The 27,983-nt window shown below is 35.6% G+C and overlaps 2 protein-coding genes across 6 annotated transcripts; one reads left to right on the forward strand and one right to left on the reverse strand.

Annotated features, from left to right (window-relative positions):
* Positions 1–9,889: 9,889 nt before the first annotated feature.
* Positions 9,890–12,423, reverse strand: arf6b (ADP-ribosylation factor 6b). The gene is made up of 2 exons (XM_052581345.1): positions 12,285–12,423; positions 9,890–12,091 (listed from the first exon to the last, which is right to left on the reverse strand). Exon 2 carries the CDS (start codon positions 11,430–11,432, stop codon positions 10,905–10,907), a length of 528 nt encoding a protein of 175 aa, XP_052437305.1. The 5' UTR covers positions 11,433–12,091; positions 12,285–12,423; the 3' UTR covers positions 9,890–10,904.
* Positions 12,424–13,419: 996 nt separating this feature from the next.
* aspg (asparaginase homolog (S. cerevisiae)) lies at positions 13,420–27,795 on the forward strand. Of its 5 annotated transcripts, XM_052581324.1 has the most exons (19): positions 13,420–13,707; positions 16,542–16,671; positions 17,011–17,046; positions 18,447–18,558; positions 18,843–18,968; positions 19,183–19,266; positions 19,510–19,636; positions 21,198–21,310; positions 21,408–21,593; positions 21,670–21,783; positions 22,234–22,353; positions 23,869–23,964; positions 24,214–24,377; positions 24,690–24,776; positions 25,054–25,153; positions 25,274–25,339; positions 25,987–26,010; positions 26,485–26,505; positions 26,867–27,795. In XM_052581324.1, the coding sequence occupies exons 1-19, from the start codon at positions 13,458–13,460 to the stop codon at positions 26,906–26,908; spliced, it is 1,998 nt and encodes a 665-aa protein (XP_052437284.1). In that variant the 5' UTR covers positions 13,420–13,457; the 3' UTR covers positions 26,909–27,795. The 5 variants fall into 5 exon arrangements, with proteins under 5 accessions (XP_052437284.1, XP_052437285.1, XP_052437286.1 ...); XM_052581325.1 differs by lacking the exon at positions 25,987–26,010; XM_052581326.1 differs by lacking the exon at positions 17,011–17,046.
* Positions 27,796–27,983: the final 188 nt, after the last annotated feature.

Here is a 27,983-nt window from a genome sequence, read left to right on the forward strand (position 1 = left end):
ATAGAAATAGAATAGAGAACGCTAGTGTAAGGTGGTCAAGTTTTTTCATAATAAATAGAAAAATAGTAAAGAGAGTGCATGTGTTAAAGGGTTACTTTTTCAAATAAATAAAAAGAAAACAAGTAGTTAAAATATAAATAGAATAAAGATTGCTAGTGTGTCAAGTGTTGATGGCAGAGATGTGTCTTTAGCAATTTCTTGAAGATGGCTGTGTTCATCAGTGAAAATTAATTTGTGCCTAATTTTTTTTCCTCTAATATGGTCATGCAGAATAAGGCATATATTTGCTTCATAAGTATTCTAACAGCCATCAAGTAGCACTAATAAACTGACAAGTGAAGTATGCAGTAAGTACACCTCAAAAACAACACGAGAAACAGCTTTGATCAAGATCTTAATCCACCCAAACACTGACTTGACTTAAACTGTCAACCACAGCCGATGTAGCCACACCTACACAGGGCCTTTTCCGTTATGCAGTGTTGCCAGGTCTCACAGGATAAAAAAATACGCAACATTAAAAGTTGCTTATTATAAGCGTACATGGCAACACTGTAGTTGTACCCAAAACAATTATGTTGGTCTTGGGTTAGCGGTAAGGGGCATTAAAGCCCCGAGACGCCTGCAAGTCTGACAACACCAAAGCCATTGTTTACTGCAGAGAAAATGTTCTAATACATTGTTCTTCCTTCAAGACACAACCTTCAAAAACTAAGGGGAGTAAGTTTCATAATAGCAGCCCTGCAAAGAAATAAGTTGGATAACTTACAGCGCATACTAGACAAGCACACTGGCTAGAATTAAGGCAGTGCTTTAAAAAAAGTAAAAATAAATTCTGAATTCTGTGAGGTGAAATGCAGCTGATTTCACAAAGCGATGGTGTCGCTAGTGTGGCATTGCATATGCCTGTCAGTGGGTGGCCTGCTGTCACGCACACACTGCTGCTGGTGTGTGTGTGAACTACCATTAGGAAGTGTGCTGTGGCCTGTCAAAGCCCGGTGATGCTCTGTGTTCGTGAGAGCGTGGGGACAAGGCAGTTATAATCAAACCTTGAAACTTAACCCACAGTCTGAAGGAAGTGGTTAAGAGATCCTGAAAACCATTATTTCTAACTGTCAGTTTTGAATTCAGCTATAAAACACTGCTATACACTAGGACTGTCAATGTGACCAGTTTGTGCAATTGACAAGTTTTTGTCTTTTCAACTTTACGACAAGTCTTAAAAGTTTGGTGATTATGAAAGGTGTAGGAGTTGAAGAATGCTTCCTGTCTCTGTTTGATGATATGGAAACCAAATAATAATAAAATAATAATTTCCCCAGAAATGAAACTTTGCTGAATATATACTCACCCTCAGGCCAGGATTTAGTTTTTTAATCAGAACAGATTTAGAGAAATGTATCATTACATCACTTTCTCACCAGTGGATTCTCTGCAGTGAATGGGTGCCGTCAGAACTTCACAATAATCCACACAACTCCAGCACATCAGTTAATGTGTTGTGAAGTGAAAAGCAGGGATTGTATTAAGCAAATGTATAATTAAGATGAGCTTAATCTCCATGCATTTCTACTGCTTAAAATACACATACATGCTTTATACAAAATATTGCTTTCAGCAAAAAAAAAAAGACTCGTCTGAATCAGACAAGAATTATATGAACATTGAAGTTTTAAACAAATATGTTGGTAAATTTTGATGTGAGAGGACAACACAAATGCAGGAAACATTATATTGGACTGCTATTTTGTTTGAAAAAAAAAAATGACTTGTGAATTATTGTGATGTTTTTATCAGCTGTTTGGACTGATATTATGATAACACCCATTCACTGCAGAGGATCCATTGGTGAGCAAGTAATGTGATGTTAAATATCTCTAAATCTGCTCTGATGAAGAAACAAACTAGTCTATAGGACATGATGGCCAAGGATGGGTGCATTTTAATTTCTGGTCAATTTTTTATAGGCACGGTTTGTAATTCTTTTACCAGAATACTGTTTTGAATTATCTTCATTTGGGGGATTATTTAATCTGTATGATTAAAAAGTATACAATATAATTAATTTGATTAATTTTGACAGACGGTTTAATCTTATACTGAAAGTCATAACAGTACACTAACTGGGTATGTACTGTAGGGTTTTTTTTATTATTATTTTGCACTATGACTCATTAATGTTCTCATTTAGGGACTTACAGCATAAATTAACCTTTTTTTCCATCTGCGGTTTGACCAACACAGCACTGAAATGACATGTCCATAGGGGACATCCTAGTTATTAGGGGGAAAATATGCTTTTTGTTTGAAGAACAAAGTGTAACTGATTGACAAGTTTAAACTTCCAGTAGCCTTAAAAAAATGTGGATACTTATATGCAGTGTATAAAGCATATATAAATGTTTTGTTATAAAATATCAAAACAAGCGCCGTTTATTTATTAAGAAAAAGCATTTCACAACTTATGTTTGACAGGTCTCAATGAAACAGAAATGTATTTAGTTGTCAAATGATGGTGGTACATGTTGCTCTGTCTCTGAACTTGAGGGGAAGTGACTTCAAAAGTCCTCTAAAAATAACACCGAGATCATTTGTTTAAAAATAACTGCAAAATCATACATACAACTGTGATCTAAACCTGCTGCAATTTGTCTTGAGATTGAAATATTTCTTAAGTGTGTATGAAATATCTGTACCCATAGCAGGCTATATATACATATATATAAAGATTTTCATGTGAGTGCTCTCAATTATCGTGGAAAGCAGTTTTCAGTGCACAGCATACAAAACACTAAATAATAAAATAATTCTCAGCTGGATACCGTTTTCTCCATTCATAATCCACAAACACTTGGCAGCAAAGGGCTCGACTTTTTCAAGGCCAAAACAAAATTGTATTCTAGACCAGTCATGAAGTTCTGCGTCTGTAATGTCGGTGCAAAGAGTCAACTCCCTTCTCCCTTCCTGTCTGTGGCTTCTGTTTGAACTAAGCTTTTTGTGGATGACTTTTGGCATATATCAATGTCTATAAACTGGGTTATGTTTGCATTGGTACCAGACTGGAATGTGCCAGTACTGAATGCAGATTAAACATGGGCAGATCTTTTCTTTTTATAAATTTCAGATGGTCTTTATGATAAATTCTTCCACTTTTTAAGCCCCAAGCTACATTTACACATCCTTTGCATCAATTTAAGACTCCCAGTTTGCAACTGGCATGAAATATGAAAAGAAACGTGGGGGGCTTAAATGATCTCAGTGCTTGTTTTTGCATGTGGATTAGGTTTTAATTTTTTTTAAAGGTCTGTAATTATGAGTTGTTAGACATGAAAGATCTAGCCCTAACTCCTCTTTCAAATCAGTAAAAGCTCAGTACGACTATGGCCTGCTATGGGTACAGATGGCTCCATTCAGTCTTCTGAACCACAACAGGAAGAGAGCTAACTATAAACCACTTCCTATGTCAAATGACAAGCAGTGGTATGTAGTGTTTATGAGGACTTGAGCAGGGCAAGACACTTACTGCTAAACTGTGAAAACAGATTGTGAAGCCATGTCAGCTTACAGATGATTCAGTATATCTAATCATGTGATATGTCAAGTGATGTATCGAATCAGATTTATGAAGTGCATCTTAAGTAAAAGGTTTTGCATATATCCCCAAGCTTATCAGGATGAAAGGAAACATATAATGCATGTGCACAACATAAAATATTTTAGCAAAACCTAAAAATAATCAAACCGAAATAATAAGCAAATGAATGAATGAACGAATCCTAAAACAAATAATAAAAAATAAATAAAGATATAAGATAAAAAAAGAATACAAAACAAAACTTGATTAAGTATTACAAAGAAACAAAAACTTGGCTAAAAACAAAACAAACACAAAAAAATTAGTCTTACAAAAAACAAGAAATGAATAAAAAACACGATGGAGTCTTTCAAAGAAACAAGAATTAAATAACAAAACAATAAACAAAACAAAGTATAGTCTTACAAAGAAATAATAAATAAATAAAAACAGAAGAAACCAAAACATGGTCTTATATATACACAGATAAAAAATTAGCATATTGTGATAAAGTTCATTATTTTCCATAATGTAATGATAAAAATTTAACTTTCATATATTTTAGATTCATTGCACACCAACTGAAATATTTCAGGTCTTTTATTGTTTTAAAACTGATGATTTTGGCATACAGTTCATGAAAACCCCAAATTCCTATCTCAAAAAACAAGCATATCATGAAAAGGTTCTCTAAACGAGCTATTAACCTAATCATCTGAATCAACTAATTAACTCTAAACACCTGCAAAAGATTCCTGAGGCTTTTAAAAACTCCGAGCCTGGTTCATTACTCAAAACCGCAATCATGAGTAAGACTGCCGACCTGACTGCTGTCCAGAAGGCCATCATTGACACCCTCAAGCGAGAGGGTAAGACACAGAAAGAAATTTCTGAACAAATAGACTGTTCCCAGAGTGCTGTATCAAGGCACCTCAGTGGGAAGTCTGTGGGAAGGAAAAGGTGTGGCAAAAAACACTGCACAATGAGAAGAGGTGACCGGACCCTGAGGAAGATTGTGGAGAAGGACCGATTCCAGACCTTGGGGGACCTGCGGAAGCAGTGGACTGATTCTGGAGTAGAAACATCCAGAGCCACCGTGCACAGGCGTGTGCAGGAAATGGGCTACAGAGAAGCAGCACTGGACTGTTGCTCAGTGGTCCAAAGTTCTTTTTTGGATGAAAGCAAATTTTGCATGTCATTCAGAAATCAAGGTGCCAGAGTCTGGAGGAAGACTGGGGAAAAGGAAATGCCAAAATACCTGAAGTCCAGTGTCAAGTACCCACAGTCAGTGATGGTCTGGGGTGCCATGTCAGTTGCTGGTGTTGGTCCACTGTGTTTTATCAAAGGCAGAGTCAATGCAGCTAGTTATCAGGAGATTTTGGAGCACTTCATGCTTCCATCTGCTGAAAAGCTTTATGGAGATGAAGATTTCGTTTCTCAGGACGACTTGGCACCTACTCACAGTGCCAAAACCACTGGTAAATGGTTTACTGACCATGGTATTACTGTGCTCAATTGGCCTGCCAATTCTACTGACCTAAACCCCATAGAGAATCTGTGTGATATTGTGAAGAGAAAGTTGAGAGACGCAAGACCCAACACTCTGGATGAGCATAAGGCCGCTATCGAAGCATCCTGGGCCTCCATAACACCTCAGCAGTGCCACAGGCTGATTGCCTCCATGCCACGCCGCATTGAAGCAGTCATTTCTGCAAAAGGATTCCCGACCAAGTATTGAGTGCTTAACTGAACATAATTATTTGAAGGTTGACTTTTTGTATTAAAAACACTTTTCTTTTATTGGTCGGATGAAATATGCTAATTTTTTGAGATAGGAATTTGGGGTTTTCATGAGCTGTATGCCAAAATCATCAGTATTAAAACAATAAAAGACCTGAAATATTTCAGTTGGTGTGCAATGAATCTAAAATATATGAAAGTTTAATTTGTATCATTAAATTATGGAAAATAATGAACTTTTATCACAATATGCTAATTTTTTTTAGAAGGACCTGTATATATAAAATATGAACACACAAAACATAGCTTTATTATGTCTTACAATTTAAAATTAAATAAATTGTATTCAAGACAAAACAAACCACATGAATGGGTGTTCACTCTCTTAATATCACTACCATGATATTCTAGGTCTTTTCCAGGGTCTTGCTATGGTTTCTAACTTCCTATCAAAAGAGCTCACCCAAGTTTCTGTGAAATGGGAATTTAAGTAATCATGCACACAGCACAACGCAGTCACAGTTAAAGTTCAAATGATGGCATCTGACTGGGTAGACTCAGTAGGACAGGTTTGTCCAGAACAGCCCTCTCACCCTAATGAAAGAGAAAGATCTGACTCGGGCATACTCACACTTTACAACAAGAGCCTCATAAGACTGTTGTCACAGGAACGAGAAACTCAAACAGGCCTTTGAATGAGTTTTGTCTGGTGTAGTGTAGAATGGGTGGGTCTGCGCTGTGCACATGGTTACACCCTTTTTCCAGAGTGAGTTACAACTGAATGAAACGCCAACCGAATGACCTGACACACTTGAATCAGCGAGTTGACTCATATGTATTAACACATCATGTTTGTAAAGACTGTAGACAGAGAGGTAGAAAAAATATGCAGGTATGCAATAGCTGTTAGTTTTAATGAAAGCCCAGCTTTAGATATTGGTTATGGGGTCTTAAAGGGATAGTTCACCCAAAAATGAAAATCCTGTCATTAATTCCCCACTCTCATGTCGTCCCAAACCTGTAAAACCTCTGTCCATCTTCAGAACACAAATGAAGCTATTTTTGATATCTTTGACAGTGCATAAACAGCAACGTAACTGACACGTTCAAGACCCAGAAAGGTCGTAGGGTTATTGTTAAATTAGTTCATGTGGCATCAGTGGTTCAACCGTAATGTTTCGAAGCTATGAGAATACTTTTAGTCCGCAAACATAAATAACTTTATTCAACAATTTCTTTAAAAACAATAAAATAAAAGAAAGTTTCTGTGTACATGCTGGGCTTGGTTTTAGGGAGTTAGCCTTCGAGGGTTTTAGGCAACTGTATCACAAAACACTCATTAGATTCCTGAGAGTGGAGTCTGTGCTATTATCGGTTCCCTGTGTCATCATTGCTAATATTGATCCTAGAGGTCAGCCTTTGACCTCTCCCACCATTCGCTTTTGCGTATCCAGTGTTATCTGAGAACATCTGCAGCTAAAGGTCAGAGTACACAGAATATAAACACTGCACAGAGCCACTAACACATCACTGTACTCAGCGCACATATGCCAGTTACACTTCTGTTTCTGTTCAAATAATGAGAACGTCAATTTTCATCATTGTTCTAATTTCCTGCTGTCAAAACAAAGATACAACATTTGCATATAGTCTTCTACAAAATATGACAGACTGTTTATGTCTTCATGAAATATTCAAATCAAATTTTATGGAATATGTAAAAATAAAACAGAGTACCAGGATGCTTTTGCATAACATACAAGCTTTGTAACTTCCCATGCAATCTAACAGTGATACAATAGGAGACATTTATTTTATTCATTATTTTTGGTTTGTTTGTTTTTGTTTTTTAGGGGAAGCCTGAAGTTAGCATCTCCCTGGCTTCTACATTATTTCAGGCATTTAACCCCAAAGCCGTTCAAAAACCCATTGACGTCAGGACGAAGGAACCGGAACGCATTTCCAGATTGTGCCCTATAATATACATTACATCATATTATTTTATTGGCAATATATATATATATATATGATATAAAAATCCCTTATACAAACATTATGCAAAAAAATATAAAATAAAATATAAAATAAATAAAAATTCGATATGCCAATTAAATATTCTGTTAAAGGGATAGTTCACCCAAAAATGGAAATTCTGTCATCATTTACTCACCCTCATGTTGTTCCAAATCTGTTTAAGTTGCTTATGTTGAACATAAAATAAGATATTCTGAAGATTGTGTAATTTGAGTAATTGGTGAATGAATTTTAATTTTTGGGTGAACTATCCCTTTAAGTTTTGCAGTTACCAAACCTGTCCTACAGAAACTATCATGCAGCAGCCTACAGTCAAGCTGTACAAACAACCATATTTACTCTTAATGTGAGATTAGTGTGTTAGATCGCTTGATAAGATTATCTAGAGGGACACACAATTATGAATTATAAACCGAATGTTATCATGTGCTTTTCAGGAACATTTTGCTTCCAGTCTAATAACCCATGTCATAAAACTTGAAACTCAGACTTTATCTATAATAATTAACAGATTATTAGACAAAAAAACCCACCCCTATTCCACCATTAGGTTCTTCTTACCCTCTCATTTAATTAAGCCAGAATTAGCAATAGTGATAGTCATATTTTCTAAATATCTTATGTCCCATGGAGGAAAGTCCCACAGGTTTGGAAGGACATGAGGGTGGGTGAACAAAATATGACACTCAGACTGCACAAGGTTTTTTCCCCCCACTCAATTGTTACAGCTCAGAATCTTTGTTTTATTTTCAAAAGGTACAAGCTGTGCATAAGAAAAAGTCTATTTAAAAGAGTAATCAAGGTCACATGGGCTGCACAAGTGTTCTGAGGTGTGCATTTTGTGTCGCCTTGCACATACAAGAGGAGTCTATTAATAGCATGCGTGTCATTAGCTGAACACCATCATCAGCAGAGCCACATGGGCACCACCCAAACTCCTACAATACAGTCAGGCCTGACATCACTGACCACTTCCCTTTTAGATATCACAATGAAACTAGCTCGGCACTAAAAGTTCCTGAGCAGGCAAACACACACACACTAAGAATGTGCTGAAAAACTGCTGATATGAAAATACAGTGGAAACCGTTATTACTGAATGTATATATAAATTTTTTTTCAGGAGGGACACATGTAATTGATCAAAATCTCTTTAAATAAAATGCTTTCTATGGAGAAAAAAAAAAAAGAAGAAGTGTGAAATCACATTTTCCATAAAGCTGCTCAACTGGGGTAATGGCTGCTGAAAATTCAGCTTTGCCATCACTGGAATAAATTACATGTTAAAATAATGGTTATAAATATTAGTTTTTAAAGTATTTTGATCAGTTAAACCCTTTGTGAGAATGAGACTTCTTTCAAAAGCATTATATATATATATATATATATATATATATAAATAAGAGGAATTAATGAGCTCATTCACACTTGTGACCTGCGGAGTTATTCATAAACTCATATGCGGCAAACTACATACCAAATAAGAAAGATAAGCAGCAGACAAAAACATGGTGTGTGTGAAAATCACCTGCTTTGTAAATCAAACAGTTCTGACCTTGTAAATATGACACGCTAAAGTTTTTATTATGGTGTAACAGCAGGTCTCAACAAGCTGGCAGTAGCTGCTTGATCCCTCAAAACTGATTACAATCTGAAAATCTGTATCCACTCCTTTACTACCAGTACAGTTTTTCTCACATTAAAAGAAGTGCCACAAAACTTCAGTAAAAAAATGGAGAAAAAAACCCAAGAAACAACCGTCAATATGTCAGCAGTCAAGCTCATTTCCGGCAATGTGATGAACCTTGTGGCTAAGACTGATTTGAATACTGGCATGTGAAGCAGCCTAGTGGTTTAACAACCATTTAAGATGGCAAGCAAAGCAACAAGTGAGCACAGCACTTGTTATTAACAGCTGTGTCAGCAAGAGCAGCATTTGTGCCGTCCAGCGCCGGCCGCCCATTACTCTTCTGTGTGCAACAGTTTCACAGCTGTGCAGCCTTTAGAGAGCAAGGGGGGAGACATCCTGTTTTTACAGCGGAATTTGCTGGGGGGTGTGGAGCCAGCCTGCAAAACAGCACAGTCCTGACACAGCTAATTTTGAGAGATTAAGCTAAAAGGTTCATATAACAAATATTTGCGTTAAGACGTTAAAGGATGATCTAAGAGTTACTGCACTGTGACACTTCTCTAGGCTTTCAGAAATGTAAAATGTGCCAGTTCACACATGTTAGAAAGGTGTCTGCAGTCCTGTGTGCGAACACATGAAGAGGTCAAACTTTAAACCCAACACACATTCTTTAGAATCTTATCTGCTACCGATTCCAAAGTGCTTGGAGTCCCAGGAAAATATTGAGCAAATAGGAAAAGATTTTCCATGTGCGCTACCTAGAACAAAACAAAAAAGAAATGGAGGAATTTTAAAGCGGCGCTAAATTCATTTTCCATCTGACTTAGGTTTGGCTCGGTAAGTGACGGTGGAAACTCCAGTGCATCGATAGGCATCAAAGAGAGCAGGAATTAGTCAGAACAAGAATGAACTAAGAGCGTTAAAATGACTAAGTTTAATTTGAAGTTACAATTACATAGCTGTTTCTGTACATGTTTTTCAAAATGATTAAAGAAAAGAGAGGAGTTGAACAGAATGAAACATTTCTCTCCAAAATGACAAATCCAGTCCACTCTACCGCAAGCACTACACTTGAAATGCAAGAACGTAACACTCCCACATTTTAGAGACACATGAGTGTAAGTCAAAAGACAATCTGGTCAATGCAATGAGCCTAAATGGTAAAAGGGCTACAAAAGGCATCCCCTCAATGTATAAAATGAAGTCACTTTTACGTTTAAGCTTGTTTTGGGCTACAATGCGATGCAGAAAAAAAAAAAAAAAAAACGTGGTTTTTCAGCTTTCGAGAACAAGACATCATTCGGTTCGACTATGCTGTGTGAATATAAGTTACGTCTGTGGTAAGTCCGCCTTCAGCGATTAGACTTTTGCATAAAATGTTCCATGGACTCATTTACATGTTGATTATCATTGGATGTCAGTGATATCATAAATATGGCACGGTTTAAAACCTGTTACACCACACAGCTACCTACAATTAGTATGCTACAACCTCCTCAGCAGCACTGTGCTTTGCTACAGTGGATGCCTGGACAGGTTTGATACATCTCTGTATAAAACGCCTTTAACACACTATTGGACCATTTGCTGGGACAAACTCTGATATCTCCACGACAGAAACTGAAGGAGAGAAAACAAATATAGAAAAACCTACAAATCAAAGAAAAAAATATAATAATATTGAGAATCTTCATTCAGGAATGCTTTATCATGTTAAGCAATAGTCCAAGATGAGTGACACTGGTATGCCACAGTATACAGGAAACTAAAAGCAAGCCAAACCCATTACGTGGTTTCAAAGAGGGCCGTTTGAAAAACCAAAAACGAATGTTAACTCTTAAATCAAAACAGCACGAATATTCAGTGGAGGGTGTGATCTTTCCCCGTACTGAGTTTATTTGTCCTAAACAGTCAGTGCCAGTGTCATTAAGACTTGTAGTTAGATGTTAACCATGTTAAGCCTTCGTACAGTCCGTCACCGGTGGTTGCACACGATGGCTGCACGTACCAATTCCTGTCCCGGATGCGCGTCAGTCCCAGCTTCTCCTGGATCTCGTGTGGCTTCATGGCGTCCGGCAGGTCTTGCTTGTTGGCGAAAATCAAAATGATGGCGTCCCGCATCTCGCGGTCGTTGATGATGCGGTGGAGTTCTTGCCTGGCTTCGTCGATGCGATCTCTATCAGCACAATCCACCACAAAAATTAACCCTTGCGTGCCCGTGTAGTAGTGTCGCCAGAGGGGACGGATCTTATCTTGTCCGCCCACGTCCCACACGTTGAACTTGACGTTTTTGTAGGTGACCGTCTCCACGTTGAAACCGACGGTCGGGATGGTGGTCACAGACTGGCCGAGTTTCAACTTATAAAGGATGGTGGTTTTTCCGGCGGCATCCAGTCCGAGCATCAATATTCTCATCTCTTTGTTACCAAATATCTTTGACAGCATCTTCCCCATGTTGTATATTGTTCATAAATGGTTACTTCCCACCAAAAAGAAAACAAAAAAGTCTGATATGGTAAAGGTTTGAAACGTGAAATAAAAGCACTGCTTCTTTAAGATTTTGTCTGGGGAATGTCAGATTTGGAAGTCAACGGAACACGTGTATAACGTTTTCAGGAAACTGGGCGCAAAATCACAATGAATTAAGTGTAGTTCCAGCCAATACTGGTCACTTGGTTGCTGATTAAACGACGGTAAAGTTACTGAAAACTTTCAGTAGAAGGGAAAAGGTCAACACTTGATTTGCTGAGCTTTTGCTTCGGTTCTATGGTGGGAGCGGTTTGAAAAACGCCACCCTCGACAATAATCCACAGAAAGGCGACAAATGCAGCGATTTTTTCGGCGCTTTTCCTTTCCTGTGTGTCTGGTAAATTCTGTGAGGCCTCTTTAAGAGCCTGCGGTCTATCAAGACTTCCTCTTGGCGTGTGAATGTCCGTCTCGGGGGCTCTTTCCCGTCCTTCCCCCAAAATGTAACCGGATAGCAGCTGAAGTCGTTCAGAGCCTCGGCGGAAACGCGTTCATTTGGCCGGCCGGTGTGTCTGTCATCTGGTCCGTCTGAAGCGGAGCCGCGTCGATTTCAACCGTCCCGAATTCGAATTGCGTCTCACGTGCCCCTGAGAGACAAGAGATGCTGAGAGGGAGTGCCAGAAGAAGACCAACTTAGCCTGCTAGCTTAGCCGGCCGAACAACCCACAGAAAATTCCCACCACACACTTTTTACACATATTTTCGACAGGTTATATAACATATAACCATTAACAAGTTCTGCTCATTCATTTTAGAGCGACTAAATGCATGTTTAGTTACCTGCGGAGGCCCACCATTCTCTAGCAGTATCAACCCCGGTGTTCACTCCTAAAACCAGCCGAGTTCAGTCAGTATGAAACTGACTACGTCAACGCGAACGAGCGGAAATGGCAGTTGCAGCCCAATTTTCATAATAAAGGTATAGGCAAACGTCATTAACTGTTCGACTTTATTTTTAAAATAAATGCACATTTATTATTCTTTATTACACAGTCTGAGACATAGAACACGGGGCAGTCGCGACAGTATTAGTTGTTCTTATACTATCAGCAATAATAACACAGAACTAATCTAAGTACAAAAGTGAATAATAAAAAACTCTCAACTAATAAATTATAACATGGATGTTATCACTTGAGAGTTTTTTTTTTTAAAAGTGCTCATGAAAGGCTTGATAAAGGGGAAGTTCGCCCAAAAGTGAAAATTATGTCACTATTTGACATCACTGAATTATCAATGAACTGACTTTAGCAGAAAAAAAAAAAAGACTCTGTTATTGTCCTCTTTCATTAATGGCAAACCTTTTTTTCTGTTGAAACTGTAAAAAGCTGCTCAATCAGTATTGTATAAAGCACTATATAAATAAAGGAGCCTTAAATGGACTCCTTAAGTTTCCTAACCCCATGTTGTTACAAAACTGTATGACTTTATTTATTTTGTGTAACACAATATAATTTATTATAAATAAATAAATAGCCTAGGTGTCTATAACTGACTTGTAAAGACATTCACTTGTCACCACCTGCTGGAGTAACAATGTACCCGCATACAATGCAATCAGCATAAAAAGTCACATCTATCAATCCATCTAATGAACAAACACCGAAAATGGTTGGAAATACAACAGCAGCACACTTTTATGGTTACAACAAATAAGAGTTTAATATTATCTTTATGTGTACATGCTCAAGGCCAGAAGCTACAATAACTATATTGGTAATTCAAGAATGAAGTCTAAGTTATAGAAAATATAAGTTATTATTAGTATTACTAGTTATTATTAGTATTATTTCAATTAAGTGAGCTAATAACGACACTTTTTTTTATCTCAAATGTCACAATAAGTTGATTTGTACGTGTCCAGCATCTGTAGCATTATCAGTGTTTAAATCAAGGCGCTGTCTCTTTAAGAAACTGCGTCGCTCGGTTTGGGCAACGCTGCTCGAGTCCGATATGGCGGAATGGAATCACACTACGGCGCCTCCGTCTTCAGCAAGCATGACCTCTCTAGGTCGAGCGCTTTCCCGCAGCAGGTTAAGTCAGCCTGAAGGGTTTCACTCGCAGAAAAACCGGAGCGCCGCGGGACAGACTCGCAGGAGATACTCCAACAGTTCAGAGTCACCTGATATCAGCCCAAATGTCGAGGCGAGGGTCCTGGTCATAAACACCGGCGGAACCATTGGAATGACGTATCATAATAACGGTAAACCGTATCAGCATCGCTCACACACCTGACTGCACGAGGGTCACATATGTACGATATACAACATGGGGAAGATGCTGTCAAAGATATTTTACGTTTATGGGATTATTTGATGATATCACTCACACACATCCATATGTCTATGTAAAATTAATGAAATCTTAAGGATACATCTAAAGTTGTCCCAAATGTATTTGGACCTGGTAAAATTTAAATTGATGTGCGATAAATGTCATTCCGAGTGAAAATAAATAAATAAATAAACAAAATAAAATAAAATAGCGGCACTTTTTAATTAGCCTAATAGATAAAATATGTAACGTATGTTATTTCTTTTGTCTATTCGTTAAAAAGTGCCGCTATTTTTTTCTTGCGATCTTTTAAACAATAAACATAGAAAGACCAAAATGCAATTATATATATATATATATATATATATATATATATATATATATATATATATATATATATATATATATATATATATATATATATATATAAAATGTAACTAATCCGGTAATATACCTTTTATGTATTCTAAATCAAATGACTTTAAGACTTTAAAATAATTGACAATTTTTTGCTTTGTTATATCTAATTTCTATTAATGTATACAAGTAGAGACTTATTTCTATTTTAAAATGAGTCAAATTTAGATTTTTCCATGCTGTTTGCATGAAAGAATTGACCATACCCAATTAGTAAGTTCACAATATACCAGATTTTTAATTTAACATTCATTCATTATATATATATATATATATATATATATATATATATATATATATATATATATATATAATATTATTCGTTTCATTTTTGTATTTTTATTACAATATTTATTTATTTATTTACAATGATCTTTTCTCTGTTTACATAAGTAATATTAAATAGTCTGTTAGACAGTTTGCTTATTTTCATGTCAAATCTAAAATAACCGTACAGTTAGGTGTAAACAATTAAACTTTTAAAACACAAAATTGTCATTAACCAGTTATACAGTAAATTGGATGCATTTTTTGGGGTAACTTCATCTTTATATTGCTAATGTCAGTCTAGTCATTTTAATTTTTAACTAACCTGTTAAAAAATTGCTGCTTCTTGTTTTTGTTGTTGTTGATTTTTTTAAGTGTAATCTTTCAAACTATAAACATAGAAAGATATTAGGATGACATGTGGCGAAGTATGGTGAACCATACTCAGAATTATTGCTCTGCATTTAACCCATCCTAAGTGCACACACACAGCAGTGAACACACACACACACACACACACACACTGTGAACACACACCCGGAGCAGTGGGCAGCCATTTATGCTGCGGTGCCCGGGGAGCAGTTGGGAGTTTCGGTGGCTTGCTCAAGGGCACCTCAGTCATGGTATTGAAGGGGGGAGAGAGCGCTGTACATACACTCCCCCACTTACAGTCCCTGATGGCACAAGACTCGAACCCGCAACCTTTTCTTTATCTGCTGTGGAGTCAAGACATTTGCAAATACGATTTAAAGATGAATATGCAACAAAATTTTAATTAATTTTGAAATGATTTGTATTAACTATATATTTTTTGTACATTATTTATTTATTTATTTACATATTATTTTGTGAAAAAGTACATTCATTTATCTTACAATAACTGCCACTTGGTCATGCACAAATATATATTTTTTTCTTTTTAATATGTGATAGTCTTCGATTATTTAAAATCTAAATCAAAACTAAAACAACAGCACAGTTAGATGTAAACCATTTAAATTTGACATTGTGTGCTAAAACATGTTTTGTCATTAACCTGTTATACATTAATATGGATTAATTGTTTTGGTAACATCATCTTTACATTGCTAATGTCAGTCTAGTAATTTAAATGATTATTAAAGAATATAATTTCATGAATTTCAAGTATGGTTGCAAGTTTTTAATTGTAATAAACCCAAATTGCAGCTGTACATTATTGGATGTACATAAGAAGCCAGAACACATCTCTATATATTTCCAAATAATGAACTGCACAGCTGAAAGTCTGTATAATGCACTGGTGACTTGATTATATAAATTAATAAATGGGAATGGGAAGAGTCCTTCAAGTGTGGTTTTGTTTACAGTATTCAAACTGAGCTGGTCTGAAAAGGATGCTGATCGTGTTTTATGACTTTATGACTTTATGAGTAATTCATTTGGTTAGAATGTCCAAAATATTTGCCTTCTGTAAATAGTAGTACATCTTTCACGACCCTGGGCTTTTGTACCATTTCTTGCACAATACTTCTTGAATAGGTTAACAAACTTTAGTTCTTTATATATAAAAAGAAGCTTATCTAAAACAAACGCTGATTAAAAAAAAAGAAAGAAAAAAAAGCACCTTTTAAAGAATTTGCAAGGCCAAACACAAAAACATTCAGCTTTTTTCTGTTAATTGTTTATGAAAGTTCAAGGACAGAATCCACATTAAATAATACAATAAACTGAATTTTCCCACCCAAAGTAAAACAGTCCATGGTTATAATAAACCTTTTTTTTTTTTTTTTTTTTTTTAATTTTCAGCATAAATAACTATTTTGATTAACTTAACATGGTATAAATTTAGTCATACTGTGATTCAAGAAAGTTTTTAACACTGCCCAGTAATAGGGAATATCAAAATGTGCAAAATGATACAGTATAGTATATTCAGTAAATATTCATGATGATATCTTTTTGGCTTCACTGCTTAATTCTATTCAAAAGAACCTGAGGGTTGCAAACATGGTATGTATGACATTGTATATGGTGCATTTGTTATCAGATGTGTCTTTGTTGATAAGATTTTTACTGACTTTTCTTCTGTGTTTGCAGTTCTTTCTCCAGAACCTAATGCTCTCGTTGAAACTCTACGCAAACTCCCCATTCTGCACGATGAGCAGTACGCACAACAGACCAGACTGTACGAGTACTACAAGCCTCCGGAGAACACACTGGTGCTGTCGTAAGTTCCCACACCTCACAAAAATACATGATCAGGTTAGATGTTTGTGGAGGTGTTGTCCTATTCATAGATCCAGTATTTAGCTATTTGTGTACAAGATACAGGTTTGATAGTTGGTTTCTGTAATTATTGCACTAGAATAACAATACTTCTCCCAACGTTAAAGTTGTCATTATTTATTTGCCCTATCTAAAAATACATCTTAAAAACATAGCTTCAAAAATATAATTATAATATTAAAAAAATAATATTTCTGTCTTGTAAGATGCTGTTTCATTTGTATTATTTTTTCACATCTGATAATATTATAAACCATACAAATGTGTGTTATTTTAACAGGACGTCCACTCATTCAGCTGATCCTCTATTCCATGGGTGCTGTAGTACTTTTAGCATAATGTTTGCCCTTGTGGGATGTATATGTCTTTGCACATGTTTTCGTGATTTGCTAGTTAGCTCAGTGGTTCTGGCTATAGAGTAATGTTTAAGCTATGAGAATGGCAGATGAAATCTGATCAATGAGAGGTTAAACTGTGTTTCTTCTTGACAACTTCATCTCATGCATTCACTGGTGTAATTTACTGTGGCATTATCTAAAGCCTGTTCGCACCAAGTCTAAAATGAATAATTATATAAAGTTATTATACTGTAATGCAGAGTCTTTATAATATAATACATTTAATATCAATTTAAAATTTATTAATTGCAATAAATATTTCTTAAGTCAGCCTTTTAAAATTATTCACACCAAGTGGAACATGACTAAAGGTTGCAGTGCTAACATTGTAACATAAAAAGTAACCAATTTTTTCATGTTTTATTTGAAATCTGGTCTTTTTACAATTGTAATATAGCATGGTTTTTATGCCGAAGAATTACAATAAACTTTCCACAATAAATGTTGTTCCACGGGTAATATGTGTATCTTTATATTACAACCTTATATTGTGTATATAAACCAGATTTAATTCGAAATGCTGTATATATACCAGCCTATATTTTACATTAGTGTTGATTAAAGAGATCTAATAATATCTCGGTAATAGAAAGGAGCAGTCAAGTCAGTATTATGTTTGGTGCCTTAGTTTTGTATTCTGGACATTTAAAGGTGTGTGATTTTTTGCTTTTTTGCTTTTGATTTGCAAATATCATTTATGCTGTAGTGGCTATATGTTATGTTTGGTTTTGTGCACATGAGTATGTTATAGATGCGCCAATGCAAAATGTGCATGCCAAACCCAATATCCAGTTACTTCTACAAATCTCTATTAGTATACGATCTATTACGCTTCTAGCTCATCAGTGCACCTTCGAGGGTGGCCCAATTTAACAGCCACAGGAATATGTATGTGGTTTTAGATAAGCTGCCCATTGTTAATGAAGGCAGGTCATGCTAATCTGCTCACTCTCGGTTCCTAAATGTGGAAAATCGCCCAGTGCTACCTTCTTTATTACAGTAAGACCACAGTAAGCCGCCCCTAGAGCCATGAGCAAAGTCTGAAGTCTGCTGCTTCATAATATTTACTCATCCATTGACGCACAAATGGTTTTTGCTTTAACTACAGAAGACGCCCCTGAATCAGTCAACCTTTCGCTATCAATAAATAATCAACTTTTTTTTTATTTTAGTTGATCTAGCTTAACTAACCCATGTTTGTCTTTGCTGGTTTAAAAAAGGAGTTTTGCTTTACTTTGAGAGCTTGTTGTCAGTGTTTGGTGTCTTTCACAATAAACATTACAATTTTGATGCTTTTTAAAACCATTTTCCACCCCAGACTGTCCAAACAGAACAAGAGGATTGTATATACAGTTTTAGAGTACTCTCCCCTCCTCGACTCCTGCAATATGACCACAGATGACTGGGCCACTATTGGAAAAGACATTGAGGTGCTCCCTTTTTAACCATCTTTATGTTTTAAAATTTGTTGTGTGAAACTTTGGACCTTTGATTGTATTATACAACTATTGCACTTTGATCGGGTCACTCCCATTGGTGCACATATTTCTTAATTTATTATTTTTTTCCATAGCCCTGAGTTGGACAAGACTGAATGTAATGACTTGTAAACAGAATTTTTAATTGTTGGTAATCTTCAAATTTCTTGAATATAGTTCTGTGAACAGATTGTCAGTTGTTAATTACACCTTTTTGTTCTCTCTGATGTTGACAGAAACACTATGAGCTATATGATGGTTTTGTCATCCTGCACGGTACAGACACAATGGCTTACACCGCCTCTGCCCTATCCTTCATGTGTGAGAACCTGGGAAAGCCTGTCGTCCTCACTGGCTCACAGGTAACACGATTCGAAGGGATAGTTCACCCATAAACCATTCACTCACCCTTGTGTTTTTTTTTGTTCCAGACCCATATGATTTTCTTTCTTTCATGGAACACAAATTAAGGATTTTAAAGAAAAGTCTTAGACTACTTTTAGAACTTTTGGCCATGAAAAAATAATAATAATGCTGACTTCAAAAATAGCTTCACAACCATCTTGTATATGGCAGGTGCCCATCTATGAGATGAGGAACGATGGGAGGGACAACCTCTTGGGGGCACTGTTGATAGCAGGACAGTTTGTCATCCCAGAAGTGAGTTTTTTTTTTTGGTTTTCTGTACAAAGATAAGATACCAAAACATATATATATATATATATATATATATATATATATATATATATATATATATATATATATATATATATATATATATATATATATATATATATATATATATATATATATATATTTAAGATGCTTATTTTGGAGCATGTTAACTTCTTATAAAGAAATTATTATAAAGCCGTTTGAGTCAATTGCTTGCTGTCTTCACAGGTTTGCCTCTATTTTCATCATAAGCTGTACAGGGGCAACCGTGTCACCAAAGTGGATGCTGGAAGTTTTAACGCATTTACCTCACCGAATCTACCGCCGTTAGCCAATGCTGAAGTCGACATTAAAAGTGATAACAGTTCTGCCAACATACAACGTCTTAGTCCAGTTTGAGTCTATTACATTAAAATATTAGTTTACCCCCAACTATGGTAAAATTTGGTATTATTTTGATCCCTTTTACTGCTTTTGTTTGAGTGCTTTTACTCACTAGTTTCTCTTTACTATGCAGTGATAATGAGGCTTTCAAGATTCAAAAAGGACTCAATTAACACCATTAAAGTCTCTTAAAGGCATAGTTCACCCAAAAATTACAATTCTGTCATTAATTACTCAGCCTCATGTCGTTCCACACCTGTAAGACGGAACACAAAATAAGATGTTTTTGATGAAATCTTAAATCTCTCTGGTCCTCCATAGACAATAAGGATCCTTACATGATCAAGGCTCAGAAACGTAGCGAGGAGATCGATAAAATAATCCATGTGACATCAGTAGTTTAACAGTAATTTTACAAAGCTAAGAGAATACTTTTTGTGCGTGAAGAAAACAAAAATAACGACTTTATTCAACAATTAATCTCCTCCGTGTCACATTATAGTGCCATTTTGAAGAGTATCACATACGTAAACAACGTTTGCTGTTCTGTGTCAGCAGCACCGTACACGGATATGCTGTTTACATACTTTACACTTTGGTCTCAACGTATTTGCGTACATACGTTGCATACATTGTTTATGTATGTGATACTCTCCGAAATGGCAAAAAAGGGAGACAAATTGTTGTATAAAGTCATTATTATGTTTTCTTTGCGCACAAAGTGATCTCCTAGCGTCGTAAAATTATGGTGGATCCACTGATGTCACATGGACTATTTTAACGATGTCCTTGCTACATTTCTGATGGTGTAAGCATCCTCGGAATTCATCAAAAATATCTTAATTTGTGTTGAGAAGATGAACAAAGGTCTTATAGCTTTGCAACGACATGAGGGTGAGTAATTAGTGAGAGAATTTTCATTTTTGAGTGAACTATCCCTTTAAAAGTGGTCCATGTGACTGTATTGTATAATCACTTAAATTTCTGTTGCTTTCTTCAGAACGTTAGCATGATTTCAGATGTATTTATTTATTTGTATTTTTTTAGAAGCATAAAAGCTTATTTGCATGGTTTGGAACATCTCTGTTCAACTTGTTAATGATGCATACAATTATTCACAAACATGAGGAGTAAAACATGTTAAATTAAATTTAAATTTGGCTTAAAACTGCCAAAAATCACCACTGGATAGCTGACAAATGTATTATATTTTTGTGAATGTCTAAGGGAAAAATTATATTTTAAGTCATCTTTCTCTATGTCTTTCTTTTTTTTGTTTTAAATTTTTTAAAATATATTTTTGCTGTTTGATAATCTTGTGGTGTGACGAATTAATTAGAAAGTACAAATATTCCATGTTGTCTTACAATTAGTATTACACTGCATACATAGCAACTGCAGAAATATTATATAAAAACTGCACATGAAATAACAAAACATACTTTTTATTTAAATAAAAACGTAGACATTTTTAATAGTGTATATTGTCATGTTGTCAGATGCTGTTTTGAAATTGATTTTTTTCTCCTTAGTTAACTGGGATACTGTGTGGCGAGCCAATACAACCTCAAAATTCACTGTCAACACACAAATGAACCGTAATGTGGGTCTCCTGCGACTCTTCCCAGGGATCACTGCTGATACAGTAAGGGCCATGTGATAACGTCTGCCTTTATTTGCATCATATTATCAACAAATCTCTTCATCCCATGTGTTCATTATCATATATACTCTCCCATCAGGTGAGGGCCTTCTTGCAGCCTCCTATGGACGGGATCGTGCTGGAGACGTACGGCAGCGGTAACGCTCCTGACAATCGTGCTGACCTGCTGGATGAGATCCGTAAAGCCACACAGAGAGGAGTCATCATGATCAACTGCACCCAGTGCCTCAGGGGCTCGGTCACAACCTCATACGCCACTGGCCAGGTATGAGTGTTTGCTTGAGAAAGGCCTCACGTGGGTGTGTTCCAGGTGTGTGTAATCCTTTAATATTACCTCTCAGGCTCTGAGTGATGCCGGTTTGGTCGCTGGGTGTGATATGACCCCGGAAGCTGCTCTTTCAAAACTCTCTTATGTGCTGGCCAAACAAAACCTCAGTATAGAAGAGAAGAAAAAGGTATGCAATAATGTCTATTAAAATCATATCGAAACCACATTTGACATACGAGAGGAAAAAACATATAATCGAATCCATACGTTTTTAAAGATATGTTTAAAAGTTGTCATGCGGTGTAACCAATTAAACAAATGTATTTAATTAATTAATTAATGGGAGAGTCACACCAATTGACAGATTACAATCTGAACTCATTTGGCCTTGTCATAGAAAGGTCAATATTTTTAGATCCTGATATTTTATGTTGTTGTTTTTGCATGTTGGTTATAGCACATGATCTTTTTTTCAAATATTAATAAGCAGTAAGGCAGTTTTGTTGTTAATAATAATACTACTACTACTAATTAGATTCTCCCAACTTCTTAAAAAGCTTTTCTTTTGAAGACCTGCAAGACAGCTGTACTTGTTTTAAATGCAAACTGTTATTTTTATTGATTTTTTTTATTTAAGATGCTGAGCCGAAATCTGCGTGGTGAGATGATAGCTGACCTGGGCGGAGCAAAGCTTTCTCTCAGTGACAGTCGATTTATTCAGGTCATCGCCAAGTCCCTCAGCATTAGCTGTAAAGAGGTAATGTAACCTGCACTTTCCCGTTTTCTAACAGTGCTTTGCATTTCAATCACTCAGGTGCAGGTGTGTGCGATATTGACAAAATCGTAAAACAACATTGTGATCTGATTCCTACAAATATTTAGAAATATTCTTTATATTCTGTGCAGTTATAAGCATTAGTGACATAAATTAACTTTTACATTTAAATAGATCTCCAGGGACATTTTTACTTTATAATGGGATTTATTTTCGTATCTAGATGTATGCATGAGCTTACGTTTCATTCTATGTCAAATTCTTTTATTTATTCTAGAAATTCAGTTACTATAATCAGATACTTTGCAGTTTTAAAATAATATTTTGAACATTTGAAATAATTTTTTCGGTTGCCATTCTAACAGCATGTCAATAGGCCACATCATGCAGTGAATGAGTGGACTGTGAAGTCGTGTTTGTTTGTTTTTTTGGAAAGTGAGATGCACAATGTCGACTCGCACATTGTTAAAATAATTATTGTACAACCCTATTAAACACAAACATATGTGTCATTTTGATACACTGTAAATTAAGTGTAAACAGTAATGATGATGTGTGCATATATTCACTGTAACCACATTTGCATAATTCATGTTATTAATTAAGGTGGTAAAATACGGCGAATGGGTCTCATTCATGAAACATTCGTAAATATACGAGTAAATATCTGAGTGATTTGTGCGTAAAGAGAACTTCCCGAAAACTCTTCTCCTGATTCACAAAAACTTCGTAAACGTCAGATGTGATAGTGAAATGTGTGTGTGTGTTAATGAATTCCAATCAGTCGTAAATGGGACGCGCGTGCACGCTCACTCTCAATTACCATAAATCCCGCCCATTAAATCCGACTGACAACTACATATGAGCATCATATTATGACACCAAATGAAGGATTTAAACATGTCTTCTCAAAAGCGACTGAAAAAGAAACATTTCTCAGCTGCAGAAATTGAAGTTTTATTATAAGAAGTTCATTCAAAACGCCACATTTTATTTTCAAGCGTACTAGTGGCGTATCAGGTCCTAAAAAAGGAAGTTTGGCAGCATATTACAAATCCTATTACTGGCTCTCATAATAAAAGTTAAAAGAAAAACCGTTTGTAATTAATATATATAATATTTTTTTTCAAAATGCTGTGTAAATATGTACCCGATTAAGGTGAATTTAAAATGCAGCCGTATTAATGAGCAAAACGTTCAGACGTTAAACGCACTATTTACGCGTGGCTGGGAGCAGGTGTAGATTTCTTTCGTACCAACTAACATTTGGAAAACACGAAAGTTTTAATGAATCCGAAAATTTACGCCAAAACCACTTTACACGCGATTTACACAAAAATTCGTTCTGCTCGTGTTTCATGAATGAGACCCAGTGTTTGCAGATGATTCATGATTTAATCATAGTGAATTCCCATCCTAAGAGTTTGTATAGCTCTGCATGGTAGAATCATAATAAGAAGCAGAGGTTGTGATTACTTGTAATATTGATGTTGACAGGAGCTTGAAGCCATACGAGATGCACTTACGCCCACTCTGGTGTGTGTTGCTTCTAAGATCGGAGACATTGAGGCTTTAGATGCCATCAGGGAAATGGTAAGACACTGATACCTGTTCAAATCATCCTCAGAACTTAGACATTATAGTTCATTTGCAGATATTATTTAGAAAATATAGTTTTATTTTCAAAGTCTGAAACACCTAATATGCTGCTGCAGATACGTTAAACCATGCTTTTATAGGTAATGCAGGTTTGAGTCTGAATATATTAAAAGTGATCTAGAGATCTACCAAGTGTAGTCCAGCGAAACACGATACAGAAGATGACTAATGTCTTCTATATAGGGTACTGACTTGAGCATGGCAGATTATGATGGTCGCACTCCCCTCCACATCGCTGCGTGTGAGGGCCATCTGAAAGTGGTGGAGTACCTGCTGGGTAAAGGGGCCACCGTCTATGCCAGGGATCGCTTTGGTGATACACCTCTTCGCAATGCTGTGCGCTTCAGGTAGGTCTGATTTTAGTGGCCAAATGCTTTTAGAGACCAGCAGAAGTAATTACCATAAGTCTTCGAGATGAACTAGACTGGTGGTTTATAAGTGACACAAAAAGTCTGTTTTCTCAGGGTTGTAGACAGCAAAAATAAATAAATAAATAAACATTCCTAAATGCAACTTGGCATATCATTATTCATGTTTAGGATAGCATTTGCTTACCTTCCATTCCAGAACAGTATGAATTACTTTCTTCCTTCAAACACAATTGATGAACTCCAAGGTAAAGTCAATTAAGATGTATGTGACTGTATATGTGTCTGTAGGCATAAGGAGGTTGTGAAACTGCTCAGGAAGACCGGAGCTCATTTTTCCCGGGAGGAAATGGAAGATGCTGGAACAGAGTTGTGCAGGTCTCATTTACATTCATACATTTCTTCTCACTCCTTCTTTTTCTTTTTCTGATTGCTGTTCTGAACTTGTGGGCACAGAAATGTGATTGCACAAATGTTTATTATTGTTATTATACACTTAGAGTGGTTTTCCAAATTGTAAATTAATATATAGTTCAACAAAATCTTTATTATTATTATTATTATTATTTTTTAAATATTATTTAGAAATGATGAACAGTTCTGTGTATTGAACACATACCAGAACTGTGTTGATGACTGCTGTGTTCTGCTACAGTCTTGCGGCGAGTGGCGACTTAGAAGGATTGGAGATTTGGCAGTTAGCTGGGGTTGATATGACCATGTGCAGTTACGATGGACAGACGCCCATTGAAGTTGTGAGTTTGTAGGGATTTGAATGAAATAAATAATTCTAACCAAACATTTAATGAACGAACTTGCAAGACATTTTGATGCAGTGTTGCATTGGCTACAAATGTTTTTGTTGTTCTCTTCAGGCAAGAGCCTCTGGATGTGAGGAGGCTGTTGAGTTTTTAAGACAGGCTACTCTGTACCAAACACAGGTAAGGAACATCAAGTAACTCATTAACACACACACACACACACAATTTTAATTGATGCTAAGACCATAAATTCAAAACCATTTGTATTTTTGGAATTGAGTGGTTAATTTTAAAGGTGCTGTGTGTAAGTTTTGGACTCTACTAAAGCATAAAAATACAATTATCGGTTTGCAGACATTTCAGAAACATGCTAAGTTAACATATTCATTTATCTGAAAAACTATGCTACAGTCATTTATTCTCCTTTGAAAACCCTTTCCAATATTTTGCATTTGGACTGCAATACCTAGTTCAACGACTCTGTGTCAATCCTACATACAGCACCTTGAAGGTGCTGTGGTATGTCGTGAATTTTTGAAAAATTGCATGTAGCTGCATGCATAAAGAATATGCTGTTTGAAATATTAATTTGTTTATAAAGCAAGTGCATTACTTAAGTTATGAATTGTAAAGCATTGTATATGCCTACCTTTCCACAGACTGATACATTTTAAGTATTTATCAGATAAATATTTTATATTTAGCAGGTAGACTAATAAATATTACATATGAAGTATTCTGAACATAAACATTAAGGGATTTTAGAATAACTAAGCTTTATTTTTTTATATAATTGATCCGTTTACTGATACTCTTAAACTTTTCAGCATCAGACAGATGAGGGTAATGAGGTAAATACAGTTTAAGTCATTTCATTCATCAGAGTAAAAAATAAATACATCTGCCATTTCATTTCATGTGGAACAAATCTCTCTGTGTACACACACACACACACACACACACACACACACACACACACACACACACACACACACACACACACACACACACACTCAGTATATACTGATTTAAAAATGTGCATGCTTCAGAGGGATGTAGAAGTGCTTGTCTCATTGGAAAGGTTGTGAGTCAATCTTTCACAGAAAAACAATACAGGTTTTGGCATACAGAAATTAAAAGTTTGAAAAGCATCTTTCACTACCTTTAGTGAGTGAGTGGTCTTGTATTGTAAAACATCCATTGCTGTGAAGAAGACTTGTAAGTGCATGTGCTCATGTTTAGTCTTTGTGGCATGATTGGTGTAAGTGACAGTGCCAAAAATCAACAGCTAAGTTAACAAAAAATCCCTGGTCTTTTTCTTGCAGCCAGTATTTGAGGAGGAAGAGGTAAATTGTGTGTTAAGCTGGATAGCATTCAGCACACAGGTGCAGTCGTAGTTTACACTGAGCTGTTCTGTGCTGTGATTGGACAGTGTTAGACCATTTTTATGTTCATAAATAAGCAAAAACATAACTTGATTGTGCATAAGCTGATGCATTAATATTTCACATGTGGAGACATTGGTCTGGACAGAATAGAAAATAGTGTTGAGAACTGATTTAATGTGTTCTTAAAATGAAAGTTGTTAAACTGTTAAATACTGTGACTGCAATCTGCATTTTTTTCACATTTAAAGTGTGAATACATTATTACATTAATGTATATTATATATTAATTATATTACATTATTCTCTGTCTGCTCTCTAGAATGGCGAGTGTTTCGAGTTTACCGCTTGTCCCAGATCCTGAGGAGGCCGTCCTGCTAGCTGTCACTACCAGTTTTTACCTGACCTATTGCAGATTTTCCTTACTTGAACAAACGTCTTCTTAAAACGTAAAAAGCACAAGCCATACTTTTTATTTTAAGCCCGTCCATCTAAAACAGCAAACAACCTGTCTGAATGTATCGTGATGATGAACAATCATAACACAATCATGCACACTATTTATGTACAAGCACATTATTCAGTATTCTTCATTATTCATGTCCAAGCATATATTACAGTACAAGGCACTGTAAATGCTGATGTCAATCAAATATGTCAAACAATATGATATGCTTTTATTTGAATATGATATATTTATTGTTTAGATTTAGAATGAATTTAGACATTTGAAGCTGTCAGGACTAATGGCTTTTGTCTTTATTCAGTGTTCTTAATGTGTTCACAGATTCATTATCACCTAAACCAGAAAAATCAATTGTAACTGCAGTGAGGTGGAAGGAAACATAATGTATTATACAGACAAGCAAACCATAAAAAGTTTCAAAATGGTTCAAAAATTATATATGTAAAAAAAAAACAAAAAAAAAACAGTTGCCCTCCTGAGTAACTGTCAAAAACAATGTGTTTATAATCCCAAATGTAGTGGTACATCAGTGTTTTCTTGTTTATTTTTGTTTGTCTGTATTTCAGTGTTTCGCATTCAGACGTATTCATGGTTGAATTTGAGGTCACCTCAAAAAAAAATTATATATATTTTTTTTAATTGTTACTTTTTTAATTGTTGTAGCAATAAAAATATGAAAGCACATGTTTATGCTGTTGAATCATGCAAATCAACAGATGCGTGTACTGTCTTTCTGGAGCGTCATTGTGACATTAAAAAGCAATAAATATGTTTTGTTGCAAAAATGTAAAGTGCATTTCTCATGTGTAAAGTGTCCAAAATTACATAAATTATATTTCATATTATAACATATTGAGAGTGATGTAAAGTTATAAAGAGATAGTCACACAAGAACTACAAAGTATACATTTGTATTTATTATATTATTTTATGTATTGCTTTACACTGCTTTTATTTATTTATTTATGACACT

This window comes from Carassius gibelio, chromosome B17 (genome assembly GCF_023724105.1).
Source record: "Carassius gibelio isolate Cgi1373 ecotype wild population from Czech Republic chromosome B17, carGib1.2-hapl.c, whole genome shotgun sequence".
Taxonomy (NCBI): domain Eukaryota; kingdom Metazoa; phylum Chordata; class Actinopteri; order Cypriniformes; family Cyprinidae; genus Carassius; species Carassius gibelio.